Genomic DNA, 18,419 nt, shown 5'->3' on the forward strand with positions numbered 1-18,419 from the left:
GGCTCTCCTGCACTTGGCGGCCCCCGCCGCTCCGGGGGCATGAGCTCCTGCGCCCCGCGCGGCTTCCGCCGGGCGCCCCGCACGGCTTCCTTTTGTCCCCATTTCAAAATCAGGAGCAGAGAGACCAACAAGCTGTGTGGCTCTTTTGACAAACTTACAGGGTTATGGAAACAAAATTGAAGTTCAGGGTCCACTGAAGAGGAAGGATCCTTGAACTGGCTTGGGTTGGAGGCTCAACGAGTGAATAATGAATAGGAAAGCTCTCAAGAGAACTGAAGTCTAGTTTTGATCATGTCTACCCTGACCCACAATGGCTGAATTCCCCAGCCTAGCTTTCGCAGAAGCCAGCACAAGTCCTTTCTAGAGAAGTGATCATCTAGAACTTTAAATTCAACATTTTTAACAAAAATTGCATTGTCCAGTTCTCAATAAAAGTAACCAGGTATGTAAGAAGATGTGTTTCTAAACCAGTGAGAACGAGAGACAGTAGAAACAGCCCCATAAGAGTTTCCATATAATAGCCATGCTTAGTATGTTCAGAGAATGAAACAGGAATTTACAGAACATGTTGAGCTTTTTTAGTTTTGCATAATTAATTGTGTTCTTTCAAATGTAACATGGAATTAAAACATCTTTTGCTATTTTAAGTAGTTGTATTTTATAGAAAAAATTATATAGGGTTTTTTAAAACTATGAATAGTGCCAGGAACTCTACTTTTGTTTGAAGTCATCAACATCTAAAGAATTTCATTTCATTCTGAGAAATGGTACACAACTGTTACGCGAGGAAAGCTACTTGAAGACAGGCAGATGTTGAACAGGCGTGGTACCAGATGCAAATATCGTGGTCCAGACCTGCTGCTGCTCAGACTGATCTATTGGGTCGGAAAAGTCATGATGCAGTTTTGCATAGAAAAACAATGTTATGACTTCTTCTATGACCCAATACATATTCTAGATCCTTTTCTTAATTTCTTCAACTAAATTTTATGTCCTTCAGCTGAAGTTGCACCTTAATTCTTGTGTACATTATTGTACTTCTTCAGTATGTTTTTGTTTTAGTTTGTGTATGTGTGTGTAGTTTGTGTATGTATGTGTGTGCATGTGTGTGTTTGCTAAAGGGCACGTACGCTAACTGGAGAGCGATAAAGAGAGAAGGAGAGGAGAAAGCACTCTCCATGGGGAATAGTGTAATCCCTTCTCCATCTCTCCCTCCTTTCAGGATTTTTAGCACACATGCACACGTACCCTTCATGTGTCTCAAGGCACCAGGTCTGGGACCCTAACCACTTGGTCGGTCATGTGGGATCCAGCGGCCTTAATCACCAGGACATGGAGCTGGCTCTGTGCTTTGTGTTTTTGCTGGGCATTGATCACACCGAATTCACTTGGTTTTCCCAGTCTTAGAAATGTGTGTCTCTTGGGTCTGGCAGGTAGAGTGGTGGTTAATGTGCTGGACTCTCACAAGGCTGACCACAGTGCAAGTCCTAGACCTGACAGCTTGCTTTCTTAGTTTCACTTTCTCTCTTACTGGCTCTCTCTGGTCAAATTAAAAAATAATAATCATAAATAAATAATTCTTTCTGAAAAATGTGTCTCTTTGTCTTTATATTTTGGATTCTCACTTTGCCTTCCAAGTCAATCAGGCTTCCATTTCCCTTAAAAAGAACATCATTCAGCTATTGATCAGTTATATTGTCACTAACACAGGATCAATAATGCCTTTGAAACTATTTAGAAAATTATGTCATGAGACAGGAAAGGGGTAGCCACAGTATCATCTTGAAAAATACTGCCATAAAACATGGCCTTTAGGAACCGGCAGAGAGCATAATGGTTACGTTGCTGGCTCCCACACAGTTAACGGTGGATCGAGTCCAGGACCCAGCAGCTTAAAATTCACGCCAGGTGCATGTGTGTGTGTGTGTGTGTGTGTGTGTGTGTGTGTGTGTGTGTGTACACGCCCAAACTCCCAAAAGGAGGAGGGAGGAGAAGGGGTTATGGTGTGGCCCTTTCCCCTAGGAGGTAATCTCTCCCTTTCTGTTTGTCTGTCTGTCTCTCTGGTGAGCACACACTCCCTGTAGCAAAAATCTCTCTAAAACAAACAAACAAACAAAAAATTAAGACCTTTAAATATGTCTAAGGGGTTATTAGCTAGCTGTATATTATACTGTTACACAATGAAGTATATGTATACATAATATATAAATATAAAGTATAAAACTATAATAATATATATCATTTTTCCCTTCCTCATATTCTTAACTTCCACTTTATGTAATGTTTCTCTGTATTACTAAAATATTCAATAAAGACAGTTCTATAAATGATTTTGAAGTGAAGTTATTGGTTTATCTAGGGAACGGGGTGGCTCTGTGGCACAGAGCTAGACCCCACGTGGTGCCCACAGGTTAGTCTGAAACATATCAGGCAAGCACATAAACATATCAGGATTCAAAGAATGGGTTGTGTGGTGTGACCAGACCTGCGGAAATCTGCTCTGCTCTCACTCTCTCTCCCTCACGCATGCATGTACACATGTTCTATCATGAATTTAAAAGGAAAAAATTGGACCAGCTCTGTGGCTTATGGCTGAAAAAGTCAATCCTATGTGGCTGACCTAGCAGTTCAAGTCTTGAACATGTGGTTCAAGTCCTGGCCCAGTAAGTGTACTTGTGAACCCCAAATTCTGATTGGGATGGAGAAATGGAGGAAAAGGGATTGCAGTATGATCATGCCCCCATTAAGGGGTGCTTCCTCCCCCTCTTCCTGTCTCTCTCTAGTGAGCATATGCACCCTCTGACAAAAAAAAAAAAAATTAAATGATAGCAATGTAAGAAGTTTGTGATAAGGTTAAATGATCTAATCCATTAATATTTGTGCCAGTAACAAACTCCTTTTTCTTAACTTATAGTTCCACAATGGCAACAAGATCTGATATCCTGGTCAATCATAAATAACAAAAATGAGTTAGCTAGCTATATTTTACGTCATATTGGAAGGCTTACAAGCAAAATGACAAGTTTCAGCTACAGCTGTCAAAGTAATGCTGTTTTACTTAATATCCAGACTCCTTTGTCTAACTCTCTTCCAGAAACCTCCACTTTCACCTGAATGCCCCAGAGGCATTGAAAACTTAACACCTGCAAAGTAAATACCTGCTCTTCTCACTCTGATCCTCTTACCCACTCCAGTCTGCTTTTCTTCTCTACCCAAGTATAAAGCGCCACAATGCATATAGTCAGTCCATAATGCATCTTCAGACCCTGAATCTTGCGTTGTCCCATTGAGTAGAGTAGCGATGAAGGGCATAGGCTCGCAAGTCAGACTGCTGGGATTTCGATCTAGCCTCTGCTACTTGTTGGCTGAGTTATCTTGTTTAAGTTATTTAACTTCACTGAGACTTGGATATTTTGTCTGTAAAACTGTATTTAACAGACTGAATTATTACACAGAATAAATGAGGTAAGAACAGTATTCATACTACCACCAATGTTCAACTGATTTGTAATTCTGTTAATTCCACATCTTAGTACTTCTTTTTTCTGGACTCTCCTCTACATTTCTGATGCCTGGAAAAATTATATATTGATACCATTACATTATACGTAATGCCAGTGAAAGGCCAGGTATGACACAGTGCTTATTCTTTTTGAGTACACAAAGATGCTACTTAATTTCCTCGGTGGACTTCTTGAAGTGTATGTGGCTAAAGGTTGAAATAAATCTTGACACTAATTTAGGGACATATAAATGAGTTTTTAAAAAGCCTCTCTTGGGCTGACCTCTTTTTCTTTTTCTTTTTTTTTTTTGGAGAGGTTTTCGCTATAGGGCGCGTGCGCTCGCCAGACAGACAGAGAGAGACATAGAGACAGAAAGCGGGAAATCACCTCCCGGGGGGATGGTCACGCCGCAATCCCTTCTCCTCCATTCTCCTCTCGGGATCTTGGGCACGCACGCACACGCGCCCGGCGTGAGATTTAAGCCACCGGGTCCGAGACGCGAACCGCGGTCGACTACGTGGGAGTCCAGCGACATAGCCATTACGCTAACTGCTGGTTCCCATCTTGGGCTGACCTTAAAGTACAGTGGTGAACTGCTATGTGTAGGTAGTTACGATAGTTACTTTTTTGATTTTTTAAGGTCACATGATTTGTCTTCTGTGATCTTTGATGCTGCATTAGATGTGGATGTATCAACCCCTTCTTCAAATTCCAACTGAAAATCAAACGTCAGGGGGGTAACCACAGTCTTTTTCTTCCCTTCCCTCTGAAGCCTGTTTTTCTGCAGGAAAAAAAAAAAGTGAAAAAAATAAGTAATTTTCATATAAGGAAAATCCTGTGTGGAAAGAACAAAAATCAGTCTCACTTTGAAACCACACACATGCACACACACACACACACACACAGAATTTATGTGGCAGCCAAAATGGAAAAATATTACAGATTGAAAGGGGAGCCTTGTGTACCAACTTTTTAAATGTCTTTCCTGTATATCCTGAGCCACTTTTGTTCAACTATGAAATGAAGGTTTTGGGTTAGATGATCAATCATTAAGTCTCCCTTCTAAGTCTAAAACTCCAAATTTAAAGAAAGATCTATATATTGGGTTGTCAGAACTGTCATGATACATTTTTGCAACAGATAGCAGTAGTTTACTTTTGGAAGTACAAGAGTCATTCTCATCTATGTTTTTGCTATGTCACTTGACAGCTGACAGTTCTAAAGTCATACTAAAATAAAATTAAGTGATTCAGGTGAGTTTTGGAGGTTTTACAACTGTATTTAAATACTAGAAAACAGAAAAGCAGGACTGGATCCCTGAGAAAAGGGAAATAAATTAGATAAGTCCTAAAAGAGTCCAGCTTACTTCCTAGTGGTGATTTCTGGTTGAGGGACTAGAGTCCCAGTGCGTTTGGAGGAATGCAAACCAAACCTTGTAGCCCCGAGTTTAAGAGAAAGAAAATACCAGTAATTACACTGTTGGAAACTCACCCTAGGGAAACAAAAACTTACATTAATTCAAAAACCTGTATTTGAATGTTCATAGACATTTTATGTATATACACATGTGGATAGACATTTTATATATTTTCTGTAAAACCAGGCCACTTTACTGTTTTTTATACAATTTAATAAATAATCTTTTGATGACTACAGACATGTAAGACTGGTAGTATTCAGAAACATCAGTCATAATGGTTTTCCAGACTGGTGTATCATCTTTAAAAGTTACAAAGAGTTACTTGTATAAAACAGCTATCAAACCAGTAAGACAGCATTTATAGATCCATCATTTTCAGGATTATTGATAACTTGGGCATATTTCCCCCAGATAACCTTGCCTCCTGTGTCACAAGGCCCAAATCACTCACGTTCACCTCAACGACAGCACCTTTGGTGGTAACACCCAAAGCTGTATATAGTAGGGATGAGGGAGTCTTCTTTACACCAAGCATTGGCAAGCAAAAGGTGGCTTTCAGTTCAGGATGTGTTACGTGGGCCTTCTTGAAACGTAAGCCCATTGGCCTAATGAGTCTTTCATATTGAGGTGGCTTTCTAGTAAAGCCATCTCCAACAAAGCAGACTTTGTAACCATCCTCTTCCATGCCCTTTTCTTTCTCCTTCCCGTTCAAATAATTTTTAAGACTTCTGTTTCTACCTGGGCTTGAACTTCAGGTAGAGGGACTTCCCATTTGCTCCCTTTCTCTCTTCGTTTTTGTTTAATCATAGTGGAAAGTACTTTAGCTTAGAACTGTCCTTCTTTGTTGAAGAGATAGGCAGGTACTGCTCCCTTTGGAGTCTTGCCATCATTCTTTCGTTTGGTGTTCCTCTTTTCATGCATCTTGATAGTTTTTCATTTGTATTTTCTCAGCCTGTTACTGCTTATGATAGAGCTCAGCTTTCAGACCAGTCTTCTCTTTTGCCTTCTTTAAATGTTCATGAGTCTCTCGACTTTCCTTCTCTTTATCTCATTGTAATCCAAACGATATCTATAGCATTTAGGATGTAATTTAATATATTCGTTTTGTGGCATGGTGCCAGTTGCAGAGTTGCTGGGCACAGCCTCCCAGGCACAAAGAAGTTCTCAACTTTCAGGTTCCTGACATTTTATATTGTTATCAGTTTTACTTGTAGTAGCAAAACCCTGAAAACAACTGAGTAAGGCACCTATCTAGGAGTTATCTTGTATATTTAATTTTTATAATATTTACTTCCATAGATGACTCTTTCAACTAACATAGTTATATGCTTTGTACGAGTTAGTTTATGCCTTTATGTTAATGCATTAAGTAAAACATTAAGTAATATTTTAAATGTTACGTTTTTAATGATTAAATTGAATTTTAGCTTTTGCTTTACAAACCTTTGCTCTTCTGGCCATGATAATCTTTGCTTGCTTATCGAGGATATCTAATTTTTCTAAGATTTTTTCCGCCATCGTCAGTCAGTAAATTCCTATTTTAAGAAGATGAGAGAAAAACAAATCTTCAAAGCAATTAAAATTTAAACATATAAGTGATTATTTAGGCATATATTAAGAAGAGACCCACTTTTACATTACTGTTTTAGGTAAGTAATAGAATTGTATAGATCACAGAATAAATCATAGACATTGTACTCTTGGGGCCAGCAGGTGATGGGGTGGTTAAGATGCTGGACCCCCGCATGGCTGACCATGATTTGAGTCCTGGACCCAGCAGCTTCAAAGTCACCCTGGGGACGTGTGTGTGCCCAAAATCTCAAGAGGAGAGTGAAGGAGGAGGAATTGAGGGATGGTCATCCCCCTTTGGGAGTGATATCTCATTTTCCTTCTCGCTGTCTCTCTCTCTTCTCTGGTGAGTGCATATGCCCTATGGAAAAAACCTTAAAAAGAAAAAGAAAAAAAAAGAACTTGTACCCAAGTTTTCTTCTACAGAAAGTCATGTGATTAGAACTCCCAAATGTGTGTGGATTCCATGAATTTTAAAATGTATGATAAAGGTGAGTTAGAGAAAGTCCAGCAGTTCCACAGGAGAACTGGATATGACTCATTCTTGAAGCAAGAGCACGTTACTTGACAAATCTGGGTTTTTTTGGTCATAATATAATTTTAATAAAAGTAAATGTCAAGAGCTCACATTTACATAATTGACTGTACTTTAATTAAATTGACCAATGTTACATAAAACGTAGCAGGCAATTGGTCACACAGATGCAGCACCAGCTAAGTGGGTCAGGTCCCATTGACATAATAGTTCACATTTTTTTGTTAATTAACATTGCTGAAAAATCTTATCAGGGTCAAGGGGTCTGTATTAGCCTTTGGGAGCTGTATAATATATTGGAACCTGGCCTCACTTGTTTTCATTTTCACATGAGAAAAGGCCACAAAGTACCTTAATAGTGGAATATAAGTAACTAGGGCCAGAATGGATGCAAGAAACCAAAAATACTAACCCAAAGTTCCCTTTATCTTACTTATTTTTAAAATGCGAGTAGATGACTATGCATTCAATATACTTTAAAAAATTATTATTATTATTAATTTGCCATAGGGAGACAGAGAGAAAGAGAGAGAAAGGGAAAGCGAGAAAGCAAGCTGCCAGGTCTAGAACCTGAACCGTGGTCAGCCATGTGCAAGTCCAGCACCTTAACCACCATGCCACCTGATGGCCCTTCAAGATACTTTTACTCAGAAAATTAAATAGACTCCAGTGGCATCTAATCATAATTTCATGAGCTACAGAATGTAGATGTTTTAATGAATATCAAAGTCAATGCTAAAATTATTCTAGCTACAAAAAATAAATAAAACATGATATTACTTCCATATTGTTTCAATATCACACAAGGACAGTAATGAAAGATAAGGATTCAGGATCCTATATCAAAAGCCGACATTAGGGTGGCCCCATAGCTTTGTGGTTAAGGGAACTAGTTCTCACACAGTCAACCATAGTTCAAATTCCTGCCTCAGAGGCTTGAAAAGCACATGTGAATGCATGCCCCAAATTCCAACAGGGCAGAGAATTGGAGGAGAAGGGATTGCCCTTATGGGAGCTGTGACTGTGACCCACCTGGAGGAGAGGGTACTTTCTCGCTCTTCCTCTCTCTCTCTTTGTGGTAAGTGCATGAGCTCTCTGACAAGAAAAAAAAAAATTCACATTATTTTGCACTTTGTGTTTTTCATCTCTTTTCTTTTCTCAATACATTGCCTGAGTGAGAATTCCTGATGCTCTGATAGTGCCCTCCCATCCCCAGCATGCCCTCTCCCATGTTGCTACATGCAGATATTCTACTTCTTCAGGTCACATGGTTTAATGTGACAAAGAAATGATGCAGAGGAAATTCTGAGCCATGGTGGTGCTAGCAGATAGCCTGTCTTGTTATGAATGATGTAACCATAGGGAGCAGGTTGGGAGGGGCCATTTAGGGTAAAGGTGTCAGCTCATACTCCTTGGTTCTCCTATAGGAGAGAAGAGACAGATTTTGGAAGGGAAAATGGATTATGTGGATACTATATATTTTCTTCTCAGGAACCAGCTCTCTTGTATATTCTAAAAATAACTGAGAAATTTTAGTGTCTGTGTTTCCCTTAAACATAACATGAGTTCAAAGGACTGGAGAAAACACCCATAGTCCTTTATCAAAATGTCCTGTACTGGAGATGAAGATTTTGATTTCATTTTTTTGTTTGTTTTTGTTATAGAGCCCATGTGCTCACCAAAAAGAGACATCCCCAGTGGGGATGGCCATGCCACAATCTCTTCTTCTCCCATCTCCTCTTGGGATTTTGGGCAAGCACATGAACACTCCTGGCATGATTTTCAAGCTGCTGGATCCTAGGCTCCTATTTATAAGTAAGATAGAAAGGTAAATAACTGGAAAAACCAGCATATTGAATTGAATAGGCTTCCCAGATTGGGGAAGGTATAAATTTGATGAGGGACAACTAAGACATGTTGCTTACTTGTGAGAACAGAAAACATGTCTTTATAGAATAAGATATCCTACACCTCTTACTTTTAGAGTATTTCTATCTCAACATAACATCTGACATTTTAAGATACATCATATCATCCCAGTTTATATATATATAAAGCATACATATGCAATATATGCATATATATATATATATATATATGTTGTATGGAAGAATTTACGTGTTTGCTTTAAAATTATTTTTCTATGAGTAAATTATTTGGTTATGATATCATTTCTGACAAATCACTATTCAGATCATGAGTTTTGGGGGAAAGAAACCAAATGACAATGACAGTTTTATGAATACTAAATGTGACAGCTAATGGAATGGACAATATTAGTTTCATAGTTTTCCTTTCAAAGTTTTAAACCAATACATTATTTTTCAGCTTACAAATATTTTTACAGGTCTTTGCGTCAATGTGCCAATGGAAAAACGACGCTGGGAGAAAGTGGGAGAGAGGAGACAATATAGATTAACTTGCTTTCATAATTAGGTCAAGGATACCATGGGCCTATTTTGAGTCTCTTCAAATAAATGCTGAGATCAAAGGAACATCAGGACCAATATGACAGTGTACCCCAACTGCTCTGCATGAACTAACTACTACTCTTTTAATGCACCAAGACTGCATTAAGGACTGGCTCTGTAGTCTGGTGGTTCAGGCAGCCAGATCCCACCTGGCCACACCTGCAGTTGAGTCTCAGACCTGGAGAGCTGAGAAATATTCTGGGTACATATGTGTTCATGTCCAAAACCCTGAAAGGAAGGAGAAATGTAGGAGAAGGGATCGTGGTGTGACCATTCCTCATGGAGGGTGCTTTCTTCTCTGTCTCTCTGTCTTTTTCACATGTCCTTTGGGGGGGCGGGGAACAAATGAAATATTTCTCAATTTGACCTTCTATACTTCAGCCCTTCAGTCCATCTTTTTCATTTTAATGTATACTTTGGTATTCTTACTTCTATAGGCATATATTATCATTTGATGATAAACAGCTATTTGTTCATTTGGTCACTGGCTATCTAAATATATTACCTGAAAGCATCATTCTGAGTATTCTGCCAAATTTATTGAGGAAATTAGCACCTAGAAGACATTTTTCTTTGTGACCACAGTTTCCTAGTCAAGGGTGATGACCTTTTCTATATCACAAATAAAGTACAGACCATCAAGCAAGTGCTTCTTCACCCTCTACCTTTCATAGTGAAGTCTTTTCTATTCACATGATTTCTTCATTTCAATTTTACTAAATGTGTGTTACTTCTGCTACCCAAAGCTAATTCCACCCAAGTATTCTAGGCTTATGACCTCCAGCCTTCTAAGATTACTTTCTAATTACTTTCATTGGGCATCCTCGCTTTCCTGTATATTCTCTCTTTTCTTCACCAATATCCCTTAGCATGTTCAAGTCTCTTCTAGTTGTAAAACACAAAAGAAGCATTCTCATGACCTTCATTGTTGGAATTCTCTCACTCTCTCTCTTGTGTGTTCCCTTCATTGTCATTTTTTTCTACATTGCCATATTTTTCCCTAAATTCCAGACCATCTATACATCTCTTTTCCTTTTCAACCTACTACCATTTGGCTTCTTCCTACATTATTCCACTACGTCTGCTCTCATAGGCCACCAGAGTCACCATCTTATAAATCGATGGGTGTTTTCCTGCTCTTATCTTATTTAAATTTGTGTAACTTTTGCTTATGTTGATTGCTCTTTTCTATAAACATTCTCCATTTTCTTGGTTTCTGTGGTAACAGTCACATTTTCCTCATCAGTATCTCCAACTTACTCTTCTTCTTCAGCCCACTCCCTAAAACTAGTGTTCCTAAGAGCTCGGCTATCATTCTCATATACCCATGTATTCTTCCAGGATGTCTTCTCAAACCCATGGATTTGTCTATGACTATCTACTGGGTCATCAGAAAAGTCATGACTTTTTTTTTGTTTTCTCTATGCAAAAATGCATCATGACTTCTCCAACGACCCAATATTTCCAACCAAAATCTCTCTTCTCAGTTCCAAACTTGTATATCCAACTTAACTCATATTTTCATAGGTAGCCCAAGTGTAGGCTTAAGAGTAAGCTTGTCTACATCCTTCTTCTTGTTCAGCCAAAAAAATCTTATAACCTTTAATATCATATTAGTATCCTCTAGACTTCTAGTTCATATATTTAGGCACCTTAATGGTTCTCAACCTTAGTTTTACTGCAAAATGAAGTCAAAAGCTTACAAAGTATACAGATTCCTAGTTGCCACCTCAAAGACTAAATGAGAATTTTTGGAGGTAAAGATAAGAAATCTATTTTTTAAAGTAAGTTTGATTCAGCTGTTTCCAGAACCAGGATTTGGTCACCACTGTTCTGGAAAACTCCCATTTACTCCCTCCATAAATATGTACATGCTATTACATCCTAAATACCTCTATAAATTTCCTCTAATCTACTCATATGTCTACTGCCTCAATTTAGGGTTCCATAACCTGTTGCAATAGTTTCAAATTTGTCTACATATTTGTCTATTTTATACACCTTATCCTTGACATCTGTCTGATTTATTTTGAAAAGAAAAATATAATCAGATGCCTCCCTGCTTAAAGTTTCAGCCACTTCAACAACTTTCAGAACAAATGTCAAGCTCCTTGATTTATCAGACAAAGCTCATGGTCTGGCCTTTAACTTAGTTTTTAATGTCACCTGCCTCTTGCACATGTACACTTGGCATTCCAGTCATAATGAAGAACTTGTGGTTCCTCAAAGTATCTTGTTTCCTTTATTTGTTGCTTTGTTTTTGCTACTCCCTCTGCCTACAATGCCATTCTTTTATTCCCCATATTCTTAAGTCCCATTCATCCTTCAAGATCCAACACAAGTAACACTGCTGCCAGGAAGCTGTTTCAGATACACAGTGACTTAGATGCCAAATGTCCATGCTTGCAAGACATCTTATGTAGTCTGCATCCTAGCATTTACCACACTCTAATCACATATGATACACTTGTCTTATTCCCCCTTCTCTACTACGTGTTTCAAGGCAGAAATCTATTTCTCTTTAACCCTGATATCTAACAACTTGAATGAATGAGTTAAGCATCAGCCACAGAGGAAGTGGCAATTGTAACTGCTTTGACTGCTTTCAGCCTTCATTTGTGTTTATGAGTATGCACAATTTTTTTTTTCTTTTCTGTTTTTGGAGAGGTTTTGCTATAGGGCACATGTGCTCGCCAGAAAGAGAGAGACAGAGAGATAGAAAGTGAGAAATCACCCCCAGGGGGGATGGCCAACCTCTATCCCTTCTCCTCCATTCTCCTCTCAGGATCTTGGGCACGCACATGCGCCCGGTGTGAGTTTAAGCCACCGGGTCCGGGACTCAAACTGTGAACGACTATATGGGAGTTCAGCGACATAGCCATTACGCTAACTGCTGGCCCCAAGTATGCACAAATTTTTTGACAGAGTCCTTTGGAAGTTCTTCTAGACAAAATCAAGGCATTAAAAAACATGAGGAGGAAGAGAAAAGTGGTCGAAGGGAAGTAAATGTTAAAGGAATGGATCTCATTTTAAATTCAATATAGTGAACATTGCTTTCTCCCCCACTTCTAAACTTACAAAAGCAGCACAGTATAACTACTCAAAAACATAGACTCTGGAGTCACACTGCCTTAGATCTGTCGCTTACAGTTGTGTGACTGTGAGCTAGGTGGTTAATTTGTCTGTGTTACCTGTCTGTAAAATGGGAATAATAAAAGCATCTACTTCATGAGGTTGTTAAGAGGTTTGCTTGGCAAATATAAGTTTTAGTTTAGACATAGAAATACTTAATAAATAAAATAAATAAGTCCAAGTAATGATGTACTTACCAGTTAGGGATAAGATGTGGACTTCCTATAAATGCTGCAAAATGCATTTTCTCCACGTGTATACCATCTCATTGTTTTTCTCCCATTCCTGTCTGTGCAATGTTTAAGGGTCTCATTTCTGACTATCTACTTGCTTTCTTCCCAATATATTTCTTTAATTATACCTACATTAAACTACCTTGGAACTTTGGAAATAAGGAGAATTGATTCAGCGACTTATGTATCTTCTATTTTAATCCAGCAATTCAAAATCTTTTGTCCAATAGCATCTGATCATCTTGTCTCCTTTCCTACCTTAATTTCCTTATAGTTTTATTTCTAAAATTTCTATTAAATTCTCTTTCTAAGTTCAGCAAATGGAAACTAAAACTTGTTGTCCTACCAAGCCCAGGCATAGGTCATGAAAGGTAGTAACTATTAGGGAGATCACCTTGATAAGTATTCCTTCATACCGAAGTTGCATGAAAAAACAAAATTGGTTTTCTGTTCAGTAGATCTAATCACTCCCCTTTCAACTGATGCATAAACTTGGGGTGAAAGAATATTCTTTCATGTACTTATAGTTGCCCTCATCTGGAATATAGGGTTCTTATGTGTCATAGAAGCCTAACTCATAGAATCTCAGCGTTAGAATGGATCAGCACACAATTCCATGATCAGTGGGGCAACAGACTCGAAGACGGCAAGACCTTTATGATCCTTGCTTTGATTTCCTTGCCATTGTCCTCCATCAGACTTGTAGGTTTAGATCTTCCCTCTCTTGGGTTACTGTACTATATTCCCCCATAACTTGCCTGACCCTAACCTTCCTCCTTATCCTTAAAATACTGATCCCACGAAATGCCATCAAAGCTGTCTTTTTTTTTCTATTTTTTTTCGGCCATAGCAATGTGCACTTGCCAGAGAGAGAGACAGAGAGAGGGAAACTAAAAAATTATCCCACATGGGGGATGGCCATGCTGCAATTCCTTCTACTGCATTCTCCTGGGATTTGGGGCACATACTCCTACATGCCTGACATGATTTTTTTTTTTTTGGAGAGGTTTTTTGCTATAGGGTGCGTGCGCTTGCCTGAAAGACAAAGACAGAGAGATAGAAAGTGAGAAATCACCCCCCCCCCCAGGGGGGACGGCCATGCCACAATCCCTTCCCCTCCATTCTCTTCTTGGGATCTTGGGCACGCACGCACACATGCCCAGCATGAGTTTAAGCTGCCGGGTCCAGGACTTGAACCACAGTCGACTACATGGGAGTCCAACGACATAGCCATTATGCCAACTGCTGGTCCCAATGCCTGACATGATTTTTAAGCTACCAGGCCTAGGACTTGAACTACAATTGGCCATATGGGAGTCTAGTACCTTAACCACTATGCTACCTGCTGTCCCAAAACTGTCTTTCTTAAACAGGGTATTGATCTCGTCTAGCTCCAGCCTACAAATGTTGGCTTGCTCCGGTACCTGCAGAATGACACCCAAACTCTTCAGATAACATAGGAGACCATTCAAGAAAAGATAGTCTAGGATCTGGCTCAGTTCACCTTTGCAGTTTATCTTCTGCTCCATTTCCTCTCCGCCATGTTCCATTACCCCTGCTCCCTGGACACATCCTGCCCATTTCCCAGACACGTCCTTCACTCATGCTTTTCCTTCTGCTCAGAATGCTCTCATGGCTTTCCGGCAAAAGTATGCTTCTTATCAATTTTTATTATTTAACAATTATTACTGTCATTGTTACTATTAATATTTAATAATGACTACAATGATTTACATTTTATGAAACTTTCCTTGGCATCCTCTCATTCCTTGTCTCTGTGACAGTCTCCTTTTGTCATGTATTGTTGTACTTTGTACTTCTTTACCACACATAACACTCTGTACAGAAGAGATTCATTGTTTGATAAATCTCCTAATTGTGCTGAAAACTTATTTAAGGCAAGAATGGACTTACCAGGCCAGCAGGTGGTGTGGTGGTTAAGGCACTGAATCATACATGGCCAGATCTGTGGGTTCAAGTCCTGAATCCAGTGACCTGAAAAACACACCAGGCATGCGTAAGTGCATGCCCAAAATCCTGACAGGAGAATAGAAAAGGAAGGACTGTGGCATGGCATCTCTTGGGGGTTGGTGATTTCTCACCTTCCCTCTCTATTTCTCTGTGTCTCTGGCGAGGGTATGCAACCTATGGCCAAAACAAAACAAAACAAAAACCTAAAAATAAATGAAAGAATAGCTTACCTACCTCTGAATCTCAGCATGTAGCACAACGTTTTACATCTAACTGAGATCTGAAAATTACAATTTAATTTGGAAATCTCTCTGCATATAATGTTTTAGGGAGAGTAGTCCCAGTTTATCTGTAATAAATAATGTTAGTTCCTAAGGATTTACTGGAAGATGATATATTAAGTTGAACGAATTACTAAAAAATGTGCCTCTTGTCAAACCTAAACTCAGTAATAATTGTTTTAAAAACAAATGTGGATTTTTTGGAAAAAAAGAAAAACACGGGCACAGACACACACACAATGAAGTAGAGAACTTGCCAATTAAGGCAGAATAAACTCCCAGTCACTCCTGAGGCAAATCAAATTAGCCATAGGCCTCACTTGAAGGCTTGTCTACATCAAAGATTGCCAGTCAGCATAATTAGCACATCAGAAGCAGAGTGATTACTAAAATAACAATATTGAGCCAAAAAGCTACCTTTAAGAGCATGAAGTCATAATTTTTAATTGCCAGAGGGCATATGCACTCATAAGGGAGAGACACAGAGACAGAGAAAGGGAGAAGGAGAGGGAGAAGCCACCCCTGATGGGATGTACAAACACCTGTGCTGAGTACATTTCTGGTTGTCCAGGCCAGGATTCCAGTCAGAGTAGACCATGTAGGATTCAGCTCTCCTTACCTACCCAGGCTACACATCTGGCCTGAGCACTATTTTATATTAACAGCACTTAGGGGGCTGAAAAGAAAAAAAACAAAACCCAGTGCTATCAACCTAATAGCCTATCCTGAGAGGTCTTCTTTGGCAAGTTCTAAATGTCTTCTATTAAAGAAACAACTCGGAAAAACTAAGTCTAACCTGACAAACTAAAGATCAGGACTGGAAATGCATTATCTCAAATGGAAGCTTAGATTAAAATTTACTTCCATTATGTGGCGTGTTCATTTCAAATATTTATTCTTTGAAGACAAGGCTTCTTACACTTTGATCTGAAGATTGTTGTAAATACTTATGTCATTTGTTAAAATGATTAAATTTTATTTAATGAGGAGATACTGGGCTGAATTTCTCCACCTCACATTCTAAAAACAGAAACAAGTGATTCTTTTTTTTTTTTTTTTGAAGTTTTTTGCTACATGGCGTGTGTGCTCGCCAGACAGACAGAGAGACAGAAAGCGAGAAATCACCCCCCAGGGGGGATGGCCATGCCGCAATCCCTTCTCCTCCATTCTCCTCTTGGGATCTTGGGCACGCATGCACACGCACCTGGCGTGAGTTTAAGCCACCGGATCCAGGACGTGAACCACAATTGACTACATGGGAGTCCAGTGACATAGCCATTACACTAACTGCTGGTCCCAGAAATAAGTGATTCTTTAGTTTTTAAATGTAAAATTAAATATGTAAAATGTCAATTAATGACACATTATAGGCTGAAGTATGTCTTCCTCACATTTTTAAATTGAAACCCTAGCCCCCCACAAACCTCAGAATGTGATATTTGGAAATATAACCTTAAAAGAGGTAAAAAGTTAAAATGGGGTCCTTAGGATGAACCGTAAATTCAGTGTGACTCCTGTCTCAGCAGAGGAGGAGATTAGGAAACAGACAACACATGCAGAAAGGACAGACCTTGGGAAGACCGCCAGAAGGCAGCCACCTGCAAGCCAGAGGAAGAGGCCTCTGAAGAAATCCAGCCCGCCTATTCTTACCACCAACTTGTAAACTCTAGAATTGTGAGAAAATACATTTCTGTTGTTTAGATATTCGGTCTGTGGTATTTTGTTACCACAGTTCTAGCAGGCGCATAGAACCCACAAATTGAGAGAACGAATTTAAGACCTTTTATTAAGATTTAACTGGGAATATGGCACATCTATGTCTTATAAAATCTTGTTCTCCTATTTGTGAGCGAGGGAGAGAAAATTTACCCTGCTTTTAATCTTTACTAAACTTTGTCACCAACTTCAGGTTGGCAAGGACGTTTCTGAGGGAAAACGTCAAAGACGTTAAGTATGATGTACGGGCATCGGGAAGCGTTACCGTAAACAACCAGTCAGTAATTACTGCAGGAGCCACAAACTCCCACCAGCCCTTCCAGTAGGTTCCGTTTCCTGCACATTGTGAATGGATCACTGACGAGCGCTCAAGCGCATCTCGCGACTCGCGCCCTGTCCCGCCAGGGTCACCTTCCCTGCACCCCGTCTGCAAGATGAGGAGCCCCACTCAAATGCCATGTCTGCGATCCTTTAATGGGAAGTCGAAATTGGGGGCAAAGTTGAGGAAACTTCGTAATACTAAGTGTAGATGAGGCTGAAGGTTTTTCAACGAGCTGGGAAAAGCCTCTCGCCACGCCCCGCACCGCCGTCCACACCCCGCACCGCCGTCCACACTCACCTGAGAGTCCGCTTTACGCTTTCAGTTTTGCCGCTCGCACTCCAGCCTTGAGCTCTCGGATCGGATTACTGGAGAAGTCCCACCCGCTAGGCTGCAGGAAGTGGTACGGGGAAGCCGATTTAATAAAATTAAGTTTTTCCTATTTTGCCTTCCACCTGCGTACAAATTTCAATTTTCAAGTTTGCCAACGCCTCCGCCTCCCGGAACAGATGACAGATATTTCTTTCCTTTCTCTTCTGGCTCGGGTAGTCCCTTAACAATGCGTCCTGCATCCATAGAAACCGTTTCCTGGGTTTTCTGTATCTTGGAAAGGTCTTGAGAGCCCGGTTTCCTCTTCGCTGAAGGGTTTTGCCCAAGACTGACCCCCGGGGTCCCTGTCTCTTAAAATCAGAGTAACTCACCAAGTACTTACAGGTGTAAGGTCGAGTAGGCCGAGGGAGTGCAAAGAGAGAGAGGTTAAGGAATGGAGGAAATCAAACTAAATGTGGGACAAGGACAGACATTTTGTGTTTTCCTAGAAACGGAGAATTTTTTTTAGAAGCTGAAAACTTTCCCCATGCAGCTTGTTGGTCTGACTGGAAATCCATAGCTTAGAGTTGAATATTTAATGGAAGACTGCCTTTTTTTTTTTTTTTTGGAGAGGTTTTTGCTATAGGGCGCGTGCGCTCGCCAGAAAGACTTAGAGAGACAGAGAGACAGAAAGCGAGAAATCACCCCCCCCCCCAGGGGGATGGCCACACCGCAATCCCTTCTCCTCCACTCTCCTCTAGGGATCCTGGGCTCACACGTACATGCACCCGGTGTGAGTTTAAGCCACCGGGTCTGGGACGCGAACCTCTGTCGACTACGTGGGAGTCCAGCGACATAGCCATTACGCTAACTGCTGGTCCCTGGAAGACTGCTTTCATAGAAAATGAATGTCCATTCTTATTCCCAAGGCCAAGAAAACCACCCACGTGGTTAGTAAGA

The 18,419-nt window shown here is 39.9% G+C and overlaps 1 protein-coding gene across 8 annotated transcripts in view; it reads right to left on the reverse strand.

Moving 5' to 3' along the window:
* The window catches only part of CUNH1orf141 (chromosome unknown C1orf141 homolog), a 70,382-nt gene extending 52,693 nt beyond the window's left edge, over positions 1-17,689 (reverse strand). For 5 of the 8 annotated variants that reach the window (XR_337760.2, XM_006171398.2, XM_006171397.2 and 2 more), the window contains exons 1-4: positions 12,828-13,399; positions 8,060-8,122; positions 6,367-6,458; positions 4,127-4,284 (exon numbers count right to left, since the gene is read on the reverse strand). Coding sequence is in view for 7 of the 8 variants with exons in the window: in XM_006171398.2 (XP_006171460.1) it covers positions 4,127-4,284; positions 6,367-6,441 (233 nt within the window). In the remaining variant the exon portion in view is untranslated. Of the gene's footprint in view, positions 1-4,126; positions 4,285-6,366; positions 6,459-8,059; positions 8,123-12,827; positions 13,400-17,450 lie in introns of those variants that run through there. The other 3 variants (XM_014585340.1, XM_006171395.2, XM_006171394.2) reach the window with 3 other exon arrangements.
* Positions 17,690-18,419: the final 730 nt, after the last annotated feature.

Source organism: Tupaia chinensis, unplaced genomic scaffold, assembly GCF_000334495.1.
Source record: "Tupaia chinensis unplaced genomic scaffold, TupChi_1.0 Scaffold149502_1, whole genome shotgun sequence".
NCBI lineage: Eukaryota > Metazoa > Chordata > Mammalia > Scandentia > Tupaiidae > Tupaia > Tupaia belangeri.